General features: G+C 66.0%; 1 protein-coding gene across 1 annotated transcript; it reads left to right on the top strand.

Moving 5' to 3' along the window:
* The first annotated feature begins 1,592 nt into the window (after positions 1–1,592).
* VSTM2L (V-set and transmembrane domain containing 2 like) lies at positions 1,593–17,662 on the top strand. The gene is made up of 4 exons (XM_050907567.1): positions 1,593–1,701; positions 12,359–12,528; positions 13,812–13,862; positions 17,351–17,662. The coding sequence occupies exons 1-4, from the start codon at positions 1,593–1,595 to the stop codon at positions 17,660–17,662; spliced, it is 642 nt and encodes a 213-aa protein (XP_050763524.1).
* Positions 17,663–19,041: the final 1,379 nt, after the last annotated feature.

Below are 19,041 nucleotides of genomic sequence, written 5' to 3'. Positions count from 1 at the left end.
TACCTAGAGAGCAAATATCCTTCAGATTGCTATGTAGCGCACAGATAATATCGTGTGAGTGAAGTCTGCATCTGTGCCTTCCCTCCAGCGATGAAGTTTGGTGGTTAGGGTGGAGACATACTGCCTTCAGCCTCCTTTTTCCATTTTTAGACTTTTCAAAATTGGTGTATAAATTGTATAGGTCACGGTGCCACGGTTCTGATCTGCTGCAAGGCATAGGTATGGGGAAGCGCCGGTGCTGTCGGTGGGTTTGGCCTCTAGATTTGTACAGCTGAAGGGAGATCCGGATCTCGCCCGTCATATTAAATGCTTTTTGCAGCAGGAGCAGGTTTGCCGGTCCCAGCCTGGCAGCGCGGTTTCTCCCACGGGGAGGGTCGGTGGTGGGAGCTCCTGGCCTGGCTGGGCTGTGACCAGCAGCGCTCCCCCGAGGCCGGGTTGGAGCCCACGTGTACCCCGGCTCCGGGTTTTTCATCTTGAGGCGAATCTTGCACGGGCTGGGGCGGCGATCCCCGATACACACGGGGGATTGCGCCCTTGCTCTTCCCTGAACGCTTAGAAACCAGGAGCAAACCACCCCCAGACACGCCAGGTCCCTCGTCTGTACGGGGGGGCCCCAGCTCCTGCCCCCCTCCCCGGGCTGCAGCAGGAGCCCCGGGGGGAGCCGGCCGAGGCTGCAGGAGCCCCAGTAAGGCCCCGAATTACCCGGTCATCTTATCCACCGTTTATTTTCCCTGGCGGGAGGGGCGAGGTGCATCCACGGCCTCGCTTCCCGCGCCGCCGGGGGGGTGAAACGGGGAGGGGGGAGTGGCGGGAGCTGCTCCGGGCCGGGCACCCCCGGGCACCCCCAGGCCCGGCACCCCGGGCACCCCCGGCACCCCCGGCACCGCTCCCCGCAGCCGCTCGGGCCGGGCCGGGCGGAACCGTGCGCGGCGGCGGGCGCTGTCCCGGGTGCTGAGGCCGGCACCGGCGGCGCCCGGGGGTCTCGCCCCGCGGGGAGCGGGGGCCAGGGCCGGCCGGGATCCCGGCGGGGACACCCTTCCCTGCGTGGGGCCCCGCGTGGGCGCGGCGGTACCGGGGGGGGTCCCGGCGGTGCGGTGCGTGGGTCCCCGCGTGGGCACGGCGGTACCGGGGGGTCCCGGCAGGGCGGTGCGTGGGGCCCCGCGTGGGCGCGGCGGTACCGGGGGGTCCCGGTGGTGAGGTGCGTGGGTCCCTGCGTGGGCACGGCCGTACCGGGGGGGTCCCGGCGGTGCGGTGCGTGGGTCCCCGCGTGGGCGCGGCGGTACCGGGGGGGGATCCCGGTGGTGCGGTACGTGGGTCCCCGCGTGGGCGCGGCGGGCGCGGCCCCGCCCCGCGCAGTTTAAGAATGAACCGTGGGAAAAACTTTGGGGGTGTGCGCGGGGCCGGGATCCCTCCGCCGGGCGGGGGAGGCTCCGGGCGAGCCGCGGCACCGCCTCGGCGCGCGGCGCCCTCCGCGCGAGGGAAGAGCTCCGCAGCGCGGCGGCGCCGGGACCGCGGCGCAGCCCCGGGGACAGGGCTCGGCCCGGCGGCGCCGCCGCCCCCCCCGGGACGGACGCGCCCGCGCCCGCGGCAAGATGGGCGCCCTGGCCCTGGCCCTGGGGATTTTCCACTACCTGGGGCTCTACCTGCAGCTCGGCGCCGCCTCCCGGCACCCCCCGTGGGACGCCCCGGCGGCGGGCAGCGGTGAGCGCGGGCAGCGGGGCGGGCGGCGGCCGGGGCGGCGGCGCGGGATGCGGGGCTCCGGCGGCGGCTGCCCGGGGCCGGGGGGGGGGGGGGGGGGCGGCTGCGCTGGGAGCGCTCTCGGGGCTCGGTCCCCCGCGGGTGCCGGTCCACGGCGCTGCCGGTCCCCCGCGGGTGCCGGTCCCCGGCGGTCTCGGCCGCGCGGGGCTGGCGGCGGATCGGGGCGGCCCCTGCCCGGGCAGCGGGACGGGTGGCGGGGGGGGTCCCGGTGCCCGCGGCGGCGCTGGGCTCCGCCGCCGCGGGCAGCACCGCGACGCGGTCCGTCGCGCCGGCGGCAGCGGGGAGCGGGGAGGGGGGGCGGCCCGGCCGAGCCGGGGCTGGGCTCCGCCGCTCCCGTCCCTGGGGCCCGGGGGTCGGCCTCTGCCTCCGCCGAGCCCGTGGGGGTGGGGGGGCTTTGCACGGTGCATCCCCGTGCAAGTGTGCATCCCCGTGCACGCCACCATGTAAGCGTGCATCCCCGGGCACGCCGCCGCGCATCCTTGTGCGCTGCCACACACCACTGCCAGCGGGAGCGACTCTCGCAGCCGGTGCAGCGAGGCTCCTCTCCCGTCTCCCGTTCCCCGCCTGCCGTGGCTCCTCCGCCGGCTCTGGTGTGCGGTGGGTCGGCGGTGCCGCCAAGCCGGGCCAGGGTCCAGCCGGGGGCTGGGAAAGGGGAACCTCTCTCTGCAACCCCCTGCAAAAAAGTCTGTCCGAGCGTGGGGGGCAGTTCCTGCCCGCGGGGTGCCGAGCAGGCGACGGGAGACAGAGCCCCCTCGGAGGAGAGCGCCGAGACCCTCCTTGCTCTCTGCGGGGTGACACGGGTGGGTTTAAATCCGAGCCCGAGGAGTGACGGTGGGGTGCGCGCTGGGTGCCCGGTGCCCGGATCGCAGCCGTCCCCCTCACGCGGCTCCGGAGCTCCTGGCATGCGGAGGGGAGCTGCTCTCTGCCCCGAGGAGCCTCCAGGCACGGGAAGCCTCAGGGCCGTGCTGGGGCCGGGGAGGTGTGCGGTGTCCTGCCGCGATGCGGTGCGTGGGCCGGCGGGTACCTGCCTGCACGGGGAAGGGATGATCGGCCTTTGCGTTGGGGGGATAAAGGCAGGAGGGTTTCCGGACCTGCCAGCCTGGCGTGCCGGAAGGAGATGTGGGCGAAGAGCCTCCATTAGCCGCCGCTGCTCCCCTCAGAAATTCAGCAATAGGCAAATAAATAGTGAAATGGTCGCTGTGAGGGAGCAGGGAACGAAGGAGAAGAAATATTCTGGGAGGGCGAGTGCACTTCGGAGCCACATTACAGCTTGCTACTATGAGCAGTTCTGCAGCAACTCACTTAATCACAACAGAAACCTTTATTAACGATACTGAAAAGCAGTGAATAAGTGGGTCATGTATAATAAGCCATTTGTGTTCAGTAGGTGAATACCAATTTGATAAAAACTGTGTGTGCTGAAAACCTGTATAAATTGCTGTTTAGCAGATCGGAGATTGATCATTTCATTACTCGCTGGCACAGCTTTCCCTCCGCACCACGAGAGCCCGGCGGGCCAGGGGCTCAGAGCAGGAGAGGGGCCGAGGCTGACGGGATGGATTCGGCCATGGCCAGTGGGGACGGGCAGGTTCTGCCAGGCTCTGCCCGCAGCAGGCAGCGTCCGGAGCTCGCCGCCATCTCTGCCCGGTGCAGGCGGCCTGGAGGAGCCTCTGCCGTGCCGCGAGGGTCCGGCACAGCCCAGGAGCGCGTTCACTGTTATCTTTAACTTGTCCACAGCGGATGCAGCGAGGGAGTTGAACGGGAGCAGCGCGTGCGCTCCGCAGGCGTCGGCGGGTGGCCCGCGACCACCTCTCGGGGTGAGGTTGGCTCCCCCACCCTGCTGCCCTGCAGGCGTGAGCAATGCGCCTCCGCTCGCATGGCAGCCAGGGCTGCTCGGGGAGGGAAAAAGTCTCAGTCGAAGTCCTTCCCCTGCCCCCACAGCAAAGGCTCTGCCTCGAGCGAGGATGGAGCGAGGATGGAGCGAGGATCAGCTCCATCTGCCCCGCTGCCCCCGGGAGAGCGCCTGAGCCGCAGGATCCCTCCCCGCCATCCTTCCCCTCCCCACAGCGCTGCCTCTCCCCTCCTCTCTCCTCTCCTCAGGCTGGCGCCTTCAATTATTCATGCCCCCCATTGCAGACAGCCTGTGCAGGCTGGGCTGGTGCCATCGGCTTTCAAACCGGCGCTAGATGGGAAGCTCCAGCCGCCTTCCCAGCCTGCCGGCTCCCGGAGCCGGGCAGGGAGAGCCGTTCGGTGAGCAGCTTGCATTCCCGAGGAGAAGCCTGGCTCCTTCCTTGCACCATTTGCAAGCGTTAAGTGTCTTACCGTCAATAAAGCTGCCGTTGAAGGGCTGAAGGCTGGAGGGAGCGGTGCCCCGGCTCCCCGGGGTGCTGCCCTTCTCCTTTCTCACACACCCCGATGATTATTCTATCAATTACTTTCATAAACACTTTGCATTCTGCCGGATTTTTTCATGCTTCCTGATGGGAATTCTCCACCCGATGTGTTTTTCCTGCTGCTGTGCGTGCAGTCATTCAACGCAATTACTTCTGACACCTCTCCTCATCAAATGTCTGTGCTTTCCTTTCCCTTGAAGAAGCTGACAGACGATGGGCCAGACACTGGGAATTATTACGTTAGGACAGTGACAGCTAATTTTAATCATAACGTTCCCTGTGAGCGAGGCAGCAAATCAAACAAACAGCCGGTGCGGCTGCGCGCGGCCCGGGAGCCGTGGGCAGCGCGGTGGTGCCGGGGCGGGGAGCGAGGACCCGGAGGGGGCCGGGGAGCTGGAGGCTCCGCTTCGCTCCCCCCTTCGGTGGGTGCTGCTCCGGGGGCCGGGCCGGGCGGGTGCCCAGGCGGGGACCCAGGTGGGTGCTCTCCCCTTTGCAGTTCCTGTGGGATTTTGGTTCACAGTGCGAGAAGGACTCGTGCACCTCAGGACAGACAGCCCTTCCTCGCCCCATCTGCTGATGGCTCTGGCTCTGTCTGGGCTCCTCTTCTCCGTGGCCGTTTCCCCTGGCTGTGGGTTCATCTCTCACCTGGCTGCCCCCTCCCTGCGGCTCCGGCTGCGGTGGGTGCGCGGCCGGGCACCAGAGCCGTTGGCTGGGCTCGGCCGTGCTGGATGCATTGATGCCTTGCACCGTGTGCTCTGCGTGGAGCTGGACCAGGATGAGCCCACCGGTCATGGAGCGGGCAGAGCGGGCAGGAGGGTGCTGTGCCTGTGAGCACCGGGTGCTGCCGGCTCTGTGGGATGGTTACCATCACCGTGCACGGCGCAGGCAGCTCTCTCTGCAGCAGCTGCCAGTGCCAATGGCTCATGTTTTGGGTGCTGGGCGTGAGACCAGGGGGGCAGATCTCCAGCGGAGCAGAGCTCCTGTCTGCCCCATCCCAGTTCCTGCCTGCTGCCAGGTGCCCTGCCTGCTGGGAATCCTCCCCTGCCAGAGACCAGCACCAAAGTGAGTGGTGGCTGAAGGACGGCTGCACAGTGCTGCCGGGGGTCCCACCGGGAGCTGTTGTAACAGGCCATTTTAGGCTTTTGCTATTTATACTATCAAATAAGTGCTCTTCCCCGTTCCCCTCAGGAGGGAATTGTCTGAGAACCACGACTCCCCGGGAGCCAGCTGGGAGCAGCGAGTCCCCTGGCCTGGGGAAAGCTCCTCGTAGCCAGCGCCAGGCTGGGGGAGGATTCTCACCGCTGGCGTCTCTTCTGCCGTGGTGATAAAACCTGGGCGGCGGGGAGGCTGCTGGGCGGGCAGGAGCTGGGGGGCAGCCCAGCCGTAATGGTTCACTGTTAGAAATACTCGCAGGTTTCAAGGTTAATTGCAGCTCCCCCGGCAAGGTGAGCTCGGGCCTGATCACAATCACTGAATTAGCTGGATTTTTTTTGTTTGTAATTTACGCTGCAAATTTGAGCTAATTCTGCTGCTAATATGACAGTAAATAGGGGCAGAGAAATGGCACTCCCGTCCCCAGCGTGCCGGCGGCAGCCCTCCCATCCCCGGCTGGCGTTCGCGGTGCTCCAGCCTGACGCTTCTCTTGGAAAGGGCAATTGCAGGATTGCCAGAGAGCAGTGCTCCCGCGGCACTGGGGCCAGGCTGCGAGCGGCTCGGCACTGGCCGGGGGCTCACCGGGCCGGCACCCGCCAGCACAGCTGGGAGCTGCCCGAGCGGGTCTGTGGCTGGATCCGACCCGGGCTCCAGCCCCGGCCCTCATCCCGTCCCTGCCGGCTGCTCGCCGCTGAAGCCCTTTGCCTTGGCACAGCTGCCAGAGTCGGAGCTGCTTGCCCTGCTCTCGCCGGTGATGCTGGCTGTCGTGCCGCTGTGTTTATGCACCGGTTTGTGGCCGTGATGTGTTTTTGGTGACCCGGGGTCAGCATGCCTGCTTGCAGGCTTGTCAGGAGGAGATGCATTCACAGATGTTAATGGACAGATGGGAAGAGGAGGGAGGTTTTAGCCCAACCTGCATAGCAGACACCAGCAACCCTCGTGTCCCTGCTGCGGGGACAGCGTGGGCCCGGCACAGCCAGTGCACTGGAGCAGTACCTGGGCTTTTGCTCCTGGATCCATCCAGGCGGATGCCTCCTGTGCCCTCTGATCTCCCGGGGCGACTCCTGCACGGGCAGCCCGTGCCAAGGGGTAGAGGGGCCCCGTGGCACCGAGGGGGGTCCATCCCTCCCCGGGTTACTGCCCAGTGCATGTGCCGGGATGCACCTCAGGTGCCTTTGCTGCTGGCTGGACACGGGTGGCTCTGCAGCCGAGGCTGTCCCTCTCCACCAGCCGGGGGGGACACGGGTGCCTGGGGAGGGGAAGGCGCCGTCGGCTGCAGTTGCTGTCAGACGCGTTTGCTTTTCCTGCAGCGGTGCAGGCATGCAGGGCGGCGCAAACCCAGCGGGTCGGGAGCCAGCCCCGCACCAGGGACGCAGGGCAGGGTTTGCGTGGACTCACCAGCGGGCAGGAGCAGGAGCAGGCCCTCGGCAGCCGTCCCCGGGGAGGGCTGAGCGCTGCCGACAGCCCTGGCGCCGAGCTGGAGAGCATGGGGACGGCGGGGATGGGGGAGACGGCGGGGGGGACGGCTGTCTCGGCGGCTCTGCAGGGTCCTCTCTGGGGGATCTCCACACACAGGCTCCGCAGCCGGCAGGGAGGGAGCGGCTCGGCTCTCCTGGCAGCGCCGTCTCCTGCCTCTCATTTTGCCTCGTGGTGGCAGGGGGGCCCTGGCGGTGTCTGTGCTGGGAGCTGCCGGTGGTGGGGAGCCGGTGTGAGCGCGGTGCAGCCCCCAGGGCAGGTGGGTGGTGATGGCAGCACCGACCTGCCGGTACCCTCGGCAGGTCTGGGTGCCGGTGGGGACCAGCTCGCCTGGACGCAGCCTGGGGGGCTGAGTCGTTGGTGGGACGCGGCTGCTGACAGCGCTTGGGGCCAGGCTCTGTCGGAGCTGCCGGGGGCATGCCTTTTGCCAGGGTTGGGATGCCCCTCGCCCCAGCACGGACCCGGGGCTGCAGTGGCCACGTCCAGAGCCGGTTCCCTTCCCGCCGTGTCTCATGGCACACTCCTGCTGCCGGGGCGCAGGGAGGGGGCCGCCGAGGGAGCGGATGACGGGAGCATGAGGCTGAGCCGGCAATTAGTCCTTGAGTGTCTTGACTCACCGAACCATAATAAACCATGAATTATGACTGGGAGCTTTGTGAAGGGAAGAATAAGCCACACTTGATCGCAGCCCACAGCATAACAGCCGCAGCCGGAGGGAGGGACGAGGGGCGGCAGGCGCTGCTCCAGCGGCACGGTCCTGCACCGCCTGCCCGGGGGCCTCCTCCTCCCCTGTCCCTGCCTGGCGCAGGACGGAGCCAGCCCCCACCACCGCCGCTCGCCCGGCACGTGCCGTCCCTCTGGCCCGGCTGCAGCTCTGGTGAGGGGCTCCTGCTTGTTTAGGCAGAGGAAGAAGCGCCCGATTGACCAGTGCTGTAATGATTCAGTGGGGTAAATACCTCACAGAGCAAGCATGAGCGCTAACTGGGTGATTAACATGCATTTGCAAATGTCCAATACGTATTTAATCGCCCTCCAATACATGTTGACAGAAACATTAACCTGAGTGCATGCCTACATCCCTGTTTAAGCCGTGGCCATCCCAGCAGCCAGCGGTTGGTGCCTTGTGTGGGCTGTGGTGGGGGGACCAGGAAAGCCAGCGCGGCTCCTTGCAGGGCTCCACCAAAACTGCGGGCAGCAGGCAGTGGGCAGCAGGCAGGGTCCTGGCCAGGCTCCCGGGGGCTGTGTGGCCTCACGTGCTGCACAGGGCAGGGGCTGCTGGGGGACGGGGCCGAGGGATGGGGCCGGGGTCTGGCGGGGCATTTCCAGGTGCCCAGGGCGATGCACAACCTGGCCTTGCCCCTGGCATGGGGTGGGTGGGGGCCACCCCTTCCCCGCTGCCCGCTCGCTGCCGGCAGCCCTCCTGCCCGTGCCGAGCGGGGGCCGTGGTAATGAATCCTGCCCGCCGTGGGGAGGGAGCGCGGCAGCCTGTATATCTCCAGTTTATGAGAGCACCAAGCTGTCCCAGCAGGCGTTTTCAATTCCGTTTATCTGTGTTTCCCCATTGAGTTCATTTTATTTCCCCTGATTTTTGTTTCCTGGAAGATTTATTGATCCTGATTTGCTCAGTTTATGACAGGTAGCAGGCCATAAAGCACGCGGAGCAGCCAGCCTGTCGCCGGCCCCCTCCCTTCCACTGCGAGGACACGGCACCAATGTCAGCGGCGGGGAGAGGGATGGTGCTGGGTATGGGGGGGGCTGGGGTGGGCAGGGGTCCGGCGTGCTGGTCGGCTCTGGCAGCTCAGCTCTCCCCTGTCCCTGCAGCGGTGTCGGTGGGAGCGGGGTCCGGGCAGCTTGGCTGCCCCGGTGCAGGGTCCGTGCCCGGCCGTGGGGCTGCTCACGGCTGGGGGCTGCCGGGGGGGACCCGGATCTCCTCTACCCGGGTCCCTGCAGAGCGGCAGGGCTGGGGCTGGGGGGTGCGTTGAGGCCGGTCCCCACCACGTCGGCTCTGTCCAGGCGGCCGGGGTCCACGGTGCCCATCGGGGAGGGCGCGTGGTGCCGCTGGAGGGATGGGGACTGGCCCCTCCGTCCCTCCCCAAAGGTGGCCCCTCCGGTTGCCCCACGGCGGCAGCGGGCTGGGGGTCAAGGGGGCTCTGTGGACACACACTGGCCTTCCACCCCCCCACCACCACGGCCCCCTTCTGAGGGGCCTCCAGAGGGTCCCCAAACTGCCCATCACTTCCAGAGGCCACAGCCCTGATTCAAGCAATTCTTTGTGTTACCTTCGCCAGCGGCTGCGGGTCTGGTGCTCCTGCCCTTTGCTTCGGCGTCTGCCACCGCTCGGGGCGGGGGGTCGGTCTGGCCGCTGCTCGGGCGCCCGGTCACAGACCGGTGGTGCGGGAGGGAGGGTGCCCGGCAGACGTGGCTGTGCCGGAGCTCCGGCTGCAGCCTGTGCGGGGCTGAGCCGTGGCTGAGCTGGCCAAGGAGCTGCGTGTCAGCTCAGCGCGAGGGTGGTTTTTAGCACACCCTGCAAAAGCACAGTTAAATGCTCGTGCTGGAGTTCAGCAGCTCTGCAAACACTTGAGCTCTCAGATTCCCACGTGGGGGCTGGCTGCACGGCCCCCGGCACCGACCACCCGCCCCGTCCTGCGCCAAGGCTGCGCAGGTAAGCGCGGACCCATAGACCAAGAGACGTCTGCCCCCAGAAAAGGGGTGGCTTGATGACACTGGTCACTTGTTCCTGCAGACACCGAGCCCTCAGATGCCTCTGCCTCCTCCTCGCCTCACCAAGGCACCCTGTCCCCGATGGCCCAGCCTCGGCTCTCCCGGGCAGCTCTCGTGGCGAAAGGGCTTTGCTGCCATCCCCCTCCATCGGAGCCCGCCACATTTTTTGGCAGAGGCCGGAGAGATGAACCGTCCCCGTGGTATCTGCCTCCTCTCACTGACCCATCACCCAGATTGGCTCTCTGTCTGTCCATCGTCTCTCATCTCACATCCCTCTGCCGTGCCGTCCCTGTCCCTGCTGGTGTTTCTGGCTGCCGTGGGGCTCAGCCTGCTCTCCTGGCACCTCTCCTGCGCCATCAACCACGTTCTGCTCTCGTGGTGCCACGCGGGACTGTCCTGCCGCGATTCTGGGGCTGGGGACTGTGCTGGCGGTGGCCCGGCTGCCCCTTGTCTGGGGTGTCCTGGGGTGACTGCTGGGGCCGGGGGGGCCAGCAGAGCCCAGCACCCCGTGGACATGAGCTGCACAGGCATCCCTTGGCTGTGGGGTCCTGGAGCCCCCTCCCCGCAGAGGGACCATGGGGTGGGAAGCTGGGATGGAGGGGGCGGGCAGTGAGGCAGAAGAGGGGGACGAAGGGCCGGGATGTGCAGGGAGGGAGGGACCGGCCTTACCTTCCCTCCTGCTGTCAGACCTTATTGTCTGTCCGTCCGTCTCTTTCACGGGATGGTTTATGGACTGTCTGTTAGGCGTTCCCAGCTTGTCACTCACAACTGCTGCGCTGGGGAGGTGGGGAAGGGCCGGGCGTGGGGAGGGGGTCGGGGCCCTGGAGACAGCAGTGGGCTCTGCGGTCCCCAGGGATGCTGTGGGAGGGGGCTCCCAGGGCAGGGGCTGCCGCGGGGCCGGCAGGTCCATCAGCAGGACCTGCCCTCCTTTGGATGCTCTTTGAGGCAGCCGAGCCCTGGGGTTAATTAATACATACGCTTCCCAATTAAAATCTGAAAGAAAGAAGGCGCTTGATTCAATCAAGCCTTTTCTCCGCTCATCTGCCAAATTCCCGTCTGTGGGAGCGGATTTTAATTGTGTTCAGAGTAATTTGGACACGGCTGGAGCCCTCAGGCCGTCGCCCTCGCCTCTGATCTGCACGCCCGGCCAGGACCGCGGGGTCCCAGGGGGCTGGCGCAGGCTCTGCCGGGACCCTCTGCCTTCGGCCATCGCTCCTGCCATCAGGAATCCTGTGGAGCAAAAGCCCGATCCCGGGCCACAGGCGGGGAATGGGTGGGCGAGTGTTAGTTAATGGCTGGACATAACAGCCCCGGCACTGCTGCGGCAGGAGCATGGATGAGCCCTTTGCCACGTGCTGAGGAGCAGCCGGTGCCGGGCAGTGCCGGACTCTCCTGCTTTTCCCGCAACCCTCGACCACCGGAGCTGTTCCCTGGCCCGGGATTCCCTCTGTTCTCCGGCACAGAGCCCATGCGGCTGCCGGCACCGGGGTCCCGGGCGAGCGGGTGTGCAGGAGCCGTGCTGGGAACGCTGCCGGGAAACCCGGGCTTGTTAAACCCTTACGCTGGGTATTTCTCTCAGTTCCCCTGCTAAGATGGATTAAAGGAAAGCGATAAGTATATGGGATTTCCATGCGTCCGGAGGGACGGGGAGATATTAAAGGTATTAACTTTTCCGTCTGGGCTGATAATAATTCGTTTTCAGAGGGGATCAGGGCTTGGTGAGAAGCCCTGGGGAGCTGTGTGCTGCTCCCAACGGGGTGCATGTCCCGGCGGGGCTCTGGTGGCACCGGAGGGACCCGCACGGTGGCTGTGAGCCGGCAGCACCGGCGGCACAAGTTGACCGATGAAGACAGGAGGGCACAGGGCACCCAGTGCAGCTACAGCGGGACCCTGATCCGGCCTCTGTGACCCGCCCGGGCTGGGCACCACATGCCACAGCTCATGGCGGGGCAGGGACAGGCAGGGATGGGCAGGGATGGGCAGGGATGGCCAGCCCCACACTGGAGCGGAGTCCAGTTCATCCCAGTGCTGCCGCCAGCCCCGAAGCAATGCTCCTCGGGCAGTGGGGACAGGGCGGGTGGCCCCCATGCCCCGCAGCCCCTGCCCGCAGCCCCTGTCTGCCTCTGTGGCCGAAACGGCGTCCAGGGGAGTGCGGGGAGGCTGGCAGCCCCGGGCCCGGCCGTGCCGGCGTTGGGGGCTCAGCCCCGTCCCCATGCCGTGCTGTGCCAGGGAGAAGCCGCCGCAGATTGTGACAATAACATTTGCTGGTGACCTGCACACTGGGACTGTCTTTACAGAGGAACAATAATCTCTCCAGAGGAGATGAAAAGAATTCTAATTACATCTCCGAACAATATTTGTTTTGAGCGAGGAAAGCAAACCATATGGCATGTGGGAGACTGTTTGGGGGCCGCATTAAACAAGGATTTGTTTTTCATTTATGCTCTGATCTAAGCAGAGATGCGATCATACTTTATTTATTTATTACACCTCGGAGGCACGTGGGGTCCCGTGCTCGCTCTGGGGCAGAGGTCCCGGGGGGTGGCGTGGGAGTGGGGGGGCCCAGAGGCTCCTGCTCCCTCCCTTTCCTCCTGCTGCTCTTTGCCAAGGGCTGGGGGCTGGGGGGGCTGGGCGGCTCTGCTGGGGCCAGGGAGGGGGCACTGGGGTGGGCGAGGGGCAGCCGGGGACAGGGACGGGGGTCCACCTGCGCGGCAGGGACCTGTCCCCTCCGCCGAGGGTGCCGGGGAAGGGTCCGGGCACTCCTGGTGACCCGGCTCGTGTGGCCAGCGGCATCGTCCCTTGCCGGGATGGTGGTGCGTCCCCGCAGGCGCCCGCAGCCCTCGCTCTGTCTCCTGCAGCCCTCTTCACCGAGACCCCCCACGACATGACAGCCCAGGCGGGCGAGGACGTGGAGATGGCGTGCTCCTTCCGAGGCAGCGGCTCCCCCTCCTACTCCCTTGAGATACAGTGGTGGTATGTCCGCAACCACAAGGACTGGACGGACAAACAGACGTGGGCTTCCAACCAGGTAATGCCCCTCATCCTCCCCCTCCGGCAGCAGCATCGAGAGGCAGAGCCCTTCCCCGCGCTCGCCCAGGGGGCTTCGCCTGCAGCAGCTGTTGGGGCTCAGGGAGGGCCCCGTCCTGCAGCAGCATCCCCAGCGCTGACCGGACCTGCGAACAGCAGGGTCTCGCCCCCCTCCGCTCCGCGCTCACGGGCAGAGAGGAGCCTGGGGGTCCCGCGGTGCAGGACCACGCATGGGGTGCACGGCATCCGGCTGCACCGAGGATGCTCTGGGGCGCGGGGCCGGCGAGGCTGGGCTGTGCTGGCCGCCCTTCCCAATTAGCCGAGGGGCCACGTGGCCCATCCCCTGGGACTGATCGCAGGCAGAGGCTTTGTCTTTGTGCTTGTGCCTTCTCCCATCTCATCACGAACTCATCCCCTCGCATCCGTCCTGGCCTCCTCCGCCCCCCCCAGCCCTCCCTTGTTTTCCCCATTTCCGTGCGTATCGGTCTCTGCAAACAGCTGTCTCTTTATTTCTTTTTCTGTTCACACAGAGATAAGGGCCAAATAATGGGAAGGCAGCTTTAGGTATTTTAATGAGCCTTTATTATTGTGTCTTTGGCAGAGCTGCTACTGGTATTACCATAAATTGAGAGAAGCACTGGGGAGGTGCTGCCACTCGGGAGCACTGCTGGGGGCCAAGGGGGCTGCGGGGTGGCAGGGCGAGGGGCGGTGGGGATGCCCGGTGTGGGGAGCGGGCATGGGAGCGGGCTGCGTGGTGCAGTGGGGAGCCCGGATGCCTCGGCCCCGGCGCTGCCGGTGGCTGCCGAAGGGGACCCAGGCTGCTGCCCAGCTTGCCGGCTGATTCGGGAATATTTGTGGTAATCGGGGCAGATGCTGGCTGTGAAGGGGCCGGGGTTGCTGGGGACAGGGGTCACTGCCACAGCGGTGATGCCGCAGTGAGCAGGGCTCCGTCCCCAGCCCCGGTTCACAGAGAGCACCCACTGATGGAGCCAAGCTGCAGCGGGGACCCATGGGCGAGCACCCTGTCCCCCCTGACTGCCATGGTGCTCCGGTGCTGCCATTCCCTCCCCTTCCCGGCCGCCCCGTGTGGCTCCCATCTGCCCTGGGTGCCTGGGTTTGCTGGGGCTGAGCAGCCCCCTTCTTCTCCCTCCTCCTCCTCCTCCTCGCTCGGGGCAGCCATCCCGGGGGTGGGCAAGGGTCCGGTGGGCTCCTGCCTCCTCCCAGCCGAGCTGACAATTTCTCTTCCCTCTCTGGTCTCCCTCCCCATCCCGCTCTTCCCAACAGCTGAAAGCATCGCCTCAGGAGGAGCCTGGGAAGGATGCGACAAAAATAAGCGTGAGTTTGGATAATGGTTCTTGCAGGGGCTCCGGTCGAGGGCTCGGCTGGAACATTTCCCTGCAATGCCGGCGCTCAGCGTTGCACGGAGCTGGGGGGGCGGGAGGGTCTCCTGGGGTTTGTGTCTCTGTGCAAGGCTGAGCACCCCGGACGAGGCGTCCCGGGAGGTGGGGGGGTGCGCTGGTCCCACCGGCGCTGCCGTGTCGCAGGCTGGCGACACCGGGGCAGGTGGGCTGGATCTGCCCCGGCTCGGCGCTGGCAGCAGCCAGGGCGAGGGATGGCTCCCCCGCTCCCCCCCGGTGCTGAGGGTCACAGCCTGGACCGTGAGCCCCGTCCGGCTCCTGTCGGCATCTGAGGGACACGTTTATGCTAAGGGAAAATAATCTAATTTACTCACCGGATTAGCATCCCAAAGCCATTTAGGCTCACGTGAACAGAATGAGGAGACACTAATCAGTTAAATAAAATAAACGCTCTTGGCCTCCCGCTGTCAGGCGCGTGCCCCTCCCCCACCACTGGCCCTCCCCGCCTCGGGGGGCTCCGTGTTTGGGGGTGCCCCAGGAACGGAGCAATGTCAGAAAGCGCTTCCCACCATCGCCCCTGCCCTGGCAGCCTCTTCTGGCTCTTCCATTTTTCCCTGGCTGAGTGAGCAAGTGGGGACGGGGCTTGCCATGCGCCCACGGCTCCTTGGGGCCGGGTGCCCCCGGGGCCCAGGATCGGTCCCTCTGCCCGACTCCCATCCCCAGGAAACGACAGAGAGTCGTTGCCAAGGTGTAAAATGCCAGAAAACTTCACCATGGAGGGCATCGCCGCTCGTCTCCCATCTGTGGGGATCAGCGCCTGTAGATTATCTTGCCGGTAATGAATCCCCCATGGGGACCGTATCCCCTTTGATCTATTCGCATCCTGGCTCCCCGAGGTTTCAGCCCCGTTTGTCACCGTTCCCGTGATGGGCACCGCGATGCGCCCACAATCCACGTCCAAACCCCAGCAGGTGCCTCCAGGATCCGTCCCTCGCCGGGGTGCTGCAGCTCGCCACCCCACCAGCAGCAAAGCGCTGGGGCTGCTGCCGAAGCAGCCAGAGCCCAGGTGCTGCCAGCCCCTGGGGACGGTGCTGCCCACGGCGGGCAGCCGGAGCTGGCAGGAAGCTTTGCAAAACACTGCTTGCACGGCTCGGGAGGGCTGCCGGTCCCCCTCCGTCCCACCCCAGCCCTGCTCCCGGGGCACCGCGCTTTGCTCCCCTCGGTGAGGATGTCGGGGTCTCGGTGCCCGATGACAACCAGGGGCTGCAGGCAGTTTGCAGCCAGGGGCCAAATCCTGCACCGGGCAGGGATGCATGGCCAGGAGCTGGTGCCGTGTTAGAGCCCAGGGAAGGCAGGTCCCGTGGCACAGCCAGCGCAGCCGCACGGAGCCCGGCCAGGGCGGCAGGAGGGGCCGAGGCAGGTGCCGGGGCTGCGGAGCCATCCCGGGGCCAGCGCTCCCGCTCAGCTCGGCCGTTGCATTTTTCAGCATAATTAGGCAGTTAATTGCACGCCGGAATGGAATCGATGTGTGTGCATGTGTAACGAGGATTTATTTTGAAGTGCTCAGGGTGTGATGCTTCTGCCGTCTCCTCCAGATCAAGCCAGCAGGGAGAGGCTTGAGTTCTAAATCTTTTTTTTTTTTGTTATTTTAAATGTCCTTGATTATTAAATGTTTACGGAATGGAGGAGATAAATGAACACGGGCGAGACACCACCACAAGCGGTTCTGATAAAATGTATGTTACAGCCATGAAGGCAATTGACTGAGAACAAACGGCAGCGTCAAACAATGCGAGACGGTGTAAATCATACGCAGAAACCACGGCGTCAGGCACCCCCTTGGCCATTATTTATCCACCAAAACACACTTGGTGCTGGAGGTGCCGGCACCGGCTCTGCCTGGAGCCACTGCACTTTGCAGGGATGTGGAGAGGGAAACTGCCGCCGCCCTTTGCCGTGCGGTAGCAAACACGATGGGTCTGGATTTATTTGTTTCCCCCTTGAATTCTTTAAACCCGCTGGTTTGCTGCTGAGCAGCGGCACGTTGCAGGGCTGAGCTGGGGCTGGGCACTGCCGCGGCCGTCTGTCCGTCCCAGCCCGTGCGGGGGTCTGTCCCCCCGTTCCTGTGGGGCAGCGCGGGCCATCACTGCCCTGCCCGAGCCTGCGAAGCCGTGAGTCTTATCACCGGTCATAAAATTATCCCTCCCGCTCATAACTGAGCTGTGGGCTGAGGCTCGGTGACCTGCTGGGCAGCGGCTCCACGGCCACCGGCGGCACCAGCAAATTGGGGTTTTCTTTTATTAGTTCTAAATTTCCCAGCCATTAATTTCACTAAGTGACTCCTTGCTCTTCTGGCACAAAGGGGTTTTTTTGAAGCTCCTTTCCCGTGATGGCCTCGGTGCCCTGGCACGCTCACACCGGGGCCGGCAGCTCGCCTCCCTCCCGCCCCGCAGCCCCCATGCGCAGTCCCCGCTGCCCCCTGCCCCGTCTCGAGGGCAGCTCGGAGCCTGCCTTGGAGAAACGGCCCTGCCGCGGGACCAGCCCCCCCGGACCCCCATCCCCGGCGCTGCAGGATCGGTGCTCACGGCTGCACGTGGGCTCTGAGCAGCCGCAGAGCCGCCCTTTGGGGTGGCCCCAGCCACGACCTGTGGCACCAGCCGCCTCTCAGCAGCCCACGGTGTGCAGGGCAGCCGGACGCAGCTGCTCGCCTGTGCTCGCGTGTGCTGACGTGTGCTTGCACGTGCTGGTATTGTGCATGCACGTGCATGTACGTGTGCGTACATGCGTGTGCGTATGCACGTGTGTGCCTGTGCATGTGTGTGCAGGCGCTGGCTGCCCTTGCGGCTGCGGCGGCTCAGCCCCTCGGAGGGGCCGGTGAGGGGGCCCTGGTCCCCACGCTGCCGCCCGCGGTTTGGCACTGCCACCTTTGGCTTTTGGGCCGGGAGTTTGCGTCTCTCTGGCTGCGGCTCCCAGCCCCGTTTCTAAACACCATAAAATCTTCAGCTAACAAATGCAGCGGCAAGTAGAAAAATGGCCTTTGCCATCCAGTGTGATTATAGGGAACAGAGCCAGGGGCCTCGGGGCGGGTTATAAATCTGATTTATTGACCCAGCCCAACAGCAGCCGCAGCTCTGGCTAGTGAGTAAGTCTTAAATTTCATTGGGTGATAAATACTGAGAGCGAATCAATTTGGTAGAAAAGCTAATTAGCCGGCGTGGTTCCGCATCGATCTCCGCGCCCCGCGCGGCCGGGCGCACGCCAGGGACTCCATCATCCCGTGGTCCAGGGCTGGGGCTGGGGTCCCCCCGTGCCGACTGCCCGGCTTCGCCCACCTTCGCCGTGTCCTCCCCAGCACGTGGCTGGGGTGCAGCGTGGCGGCATGCGATCGGGGGTGGCACTGACCCGGGTGTCTGGGGGCCGTGGGGGTCCCGGGGGCCACCTGACCCCCCGTCTGCCCCGCTGCAGGTGGTGAAGGTGGTCGGCAGCAACATCTCCCACAAGCTGCGGCTGTCGCGGGTGAAGCCGGAGGACGAGGGGACGTACGAGTGCCGGGTGATCGACTCCAGCGATGGCAAGGCACGGCACCACAAGGTGAAGGCATACCTGCGGGTGGAGGCGGCGGGGGGCGTGGGGCACCCCCAGGACACCCAGCTGCGGGGCGCCCCGCTGCCGGACCCCGCCGTGCCGGCCTCAGCCCACGCGCACCACCACCACCACCACCACAAAGCCGGGAAGGAGCTGAAGAAGCGCTCGGCAGACGTCTCCTGCGTGCTGTAGGCGGGCGGTGCCGGGGGGACGCTGGAGCCCCCCGCCACCCCGGACTCAGCGGAGCTGTCGAGGGTCCCGTGCCCCCTGCCAGAGACTGGCCCCACTGCCCCCTCTTGCTCACCGATCCCCCCCACCTCCTCCTCCCACCGGCCACCGCTGGCTCGGCTTCTTCCCCAGCCATGTGGCGCAGCGGTGCCAGGGCTCCGTGTGGGAGCAGGACCGTGTCCGCGCCAGGGGGGCATCGCTGGGACCATGCCCGGGGCCGGGGCGTATGCCCACACGTGGTGGTCCCCATCCCCACTGGCCCCGTGCGGGCGGGTACCCCCCTGCTTGCTGCCACCCGCGGTGCCACGGGCCGTGTTGCGCCCCAGCTTTGCGTGCCTGGTGGAAGCCCCCCCGCCCGCGGGACCCTCCCTGCCCTCCCTCATGCTTTGCAGAACCAGCCGCCTGTTCCCGTAGGAGGCCCCGTTTAGTTGCTCTGTTCCAGCCCCGCAGCGCGTATATAAGTTCCAGCATCCATCTTATAGACCATGTATATCGCCTCTCCCTGCCCCTGCCTGCCCCAAAGCCACCCCAGCACATCAAGGCCTGAGCTCAGCAGACGAAGGATGGCACAGCACGCTCCCGGCACGCTCCCGGCACGCTCCCCAGCACAGCCATGGCGCTGCGGGCTGTGCCGCGGCATCGCCCAGCCAGGCAGTTGCCTGCGGTCCATGTGCAGTCGGGGAGCCGTACCATCAGAGCTGGCCCGCTTTCACCCATTGCTCCTCCCGGCCCTTTGCATTTCAGCCCCGTCTGCCCTCACTGCATCCCCGCTGCCCGTGCCGGTGTGGCTCTCGGCCCCTGCTCCTGGCCGAGCTCCCCTTCCTCCTGCGCCACGGCACCGCACCGTCCCGGCCAGGGTCCAGCTCATGGGCTCCTGCATCGCAGTGCAAATGGCAGAGCCCGACCCCGGTGCCCCTGCGGGTAAATGCCGCCGCTGGGCATGGAGCCATGGGGAGGGAGAGGGGGGTCCTGAGTCTCCCTGTCCGGGTGCCGGGCACTGCTCCCCTGCCGCCACTCACCCACGCCGCCCAGCCTGCCGCCACCAGACCTGCTGCAGCTAATAAAGCTCTTCAAACGAAGCCTCAGCGGGTCTGCGGTCTCTGTCCCTGGCACGGCGAGGGGACGTGGCTTTGGCACTCTCTTGGCTAAAAAAGGGGCACAGCTGGGGCTGCCCCCGGGGCTGCCGGGTGCTGGGCTGGGGCCGGTGGGGATGGGAAGGGATGAGGATGAGGATGGGCATCGGCATCGTCACCTGCAGCTGAGGGCTCAGAGCATTTAAAAGCTGCAGCTGGGGAGCTCCCTGCCCTGTCCTGCCTGGGAGAAGGGTGATGCTGCTCTGTGGG

Source organism: Gymnogyps californianus, chromosome 17, assembly GCF_018139145.2.
Source record: "Gymnogyps californianus isolate 813 chromosome 17, ASM1813914v2, whole genome shotgun sequence".
In the NCBI taxonomy this organism is placed as follows: Eukaryota; Metazoa; Chordata; class Aves; order Accipitriformes; family Cathartidae; genus Gymnogyps; species Gymnogyps californianus.
This window is presented reverse-complemented; position numbering and strand designations above follow the sequence as displayed.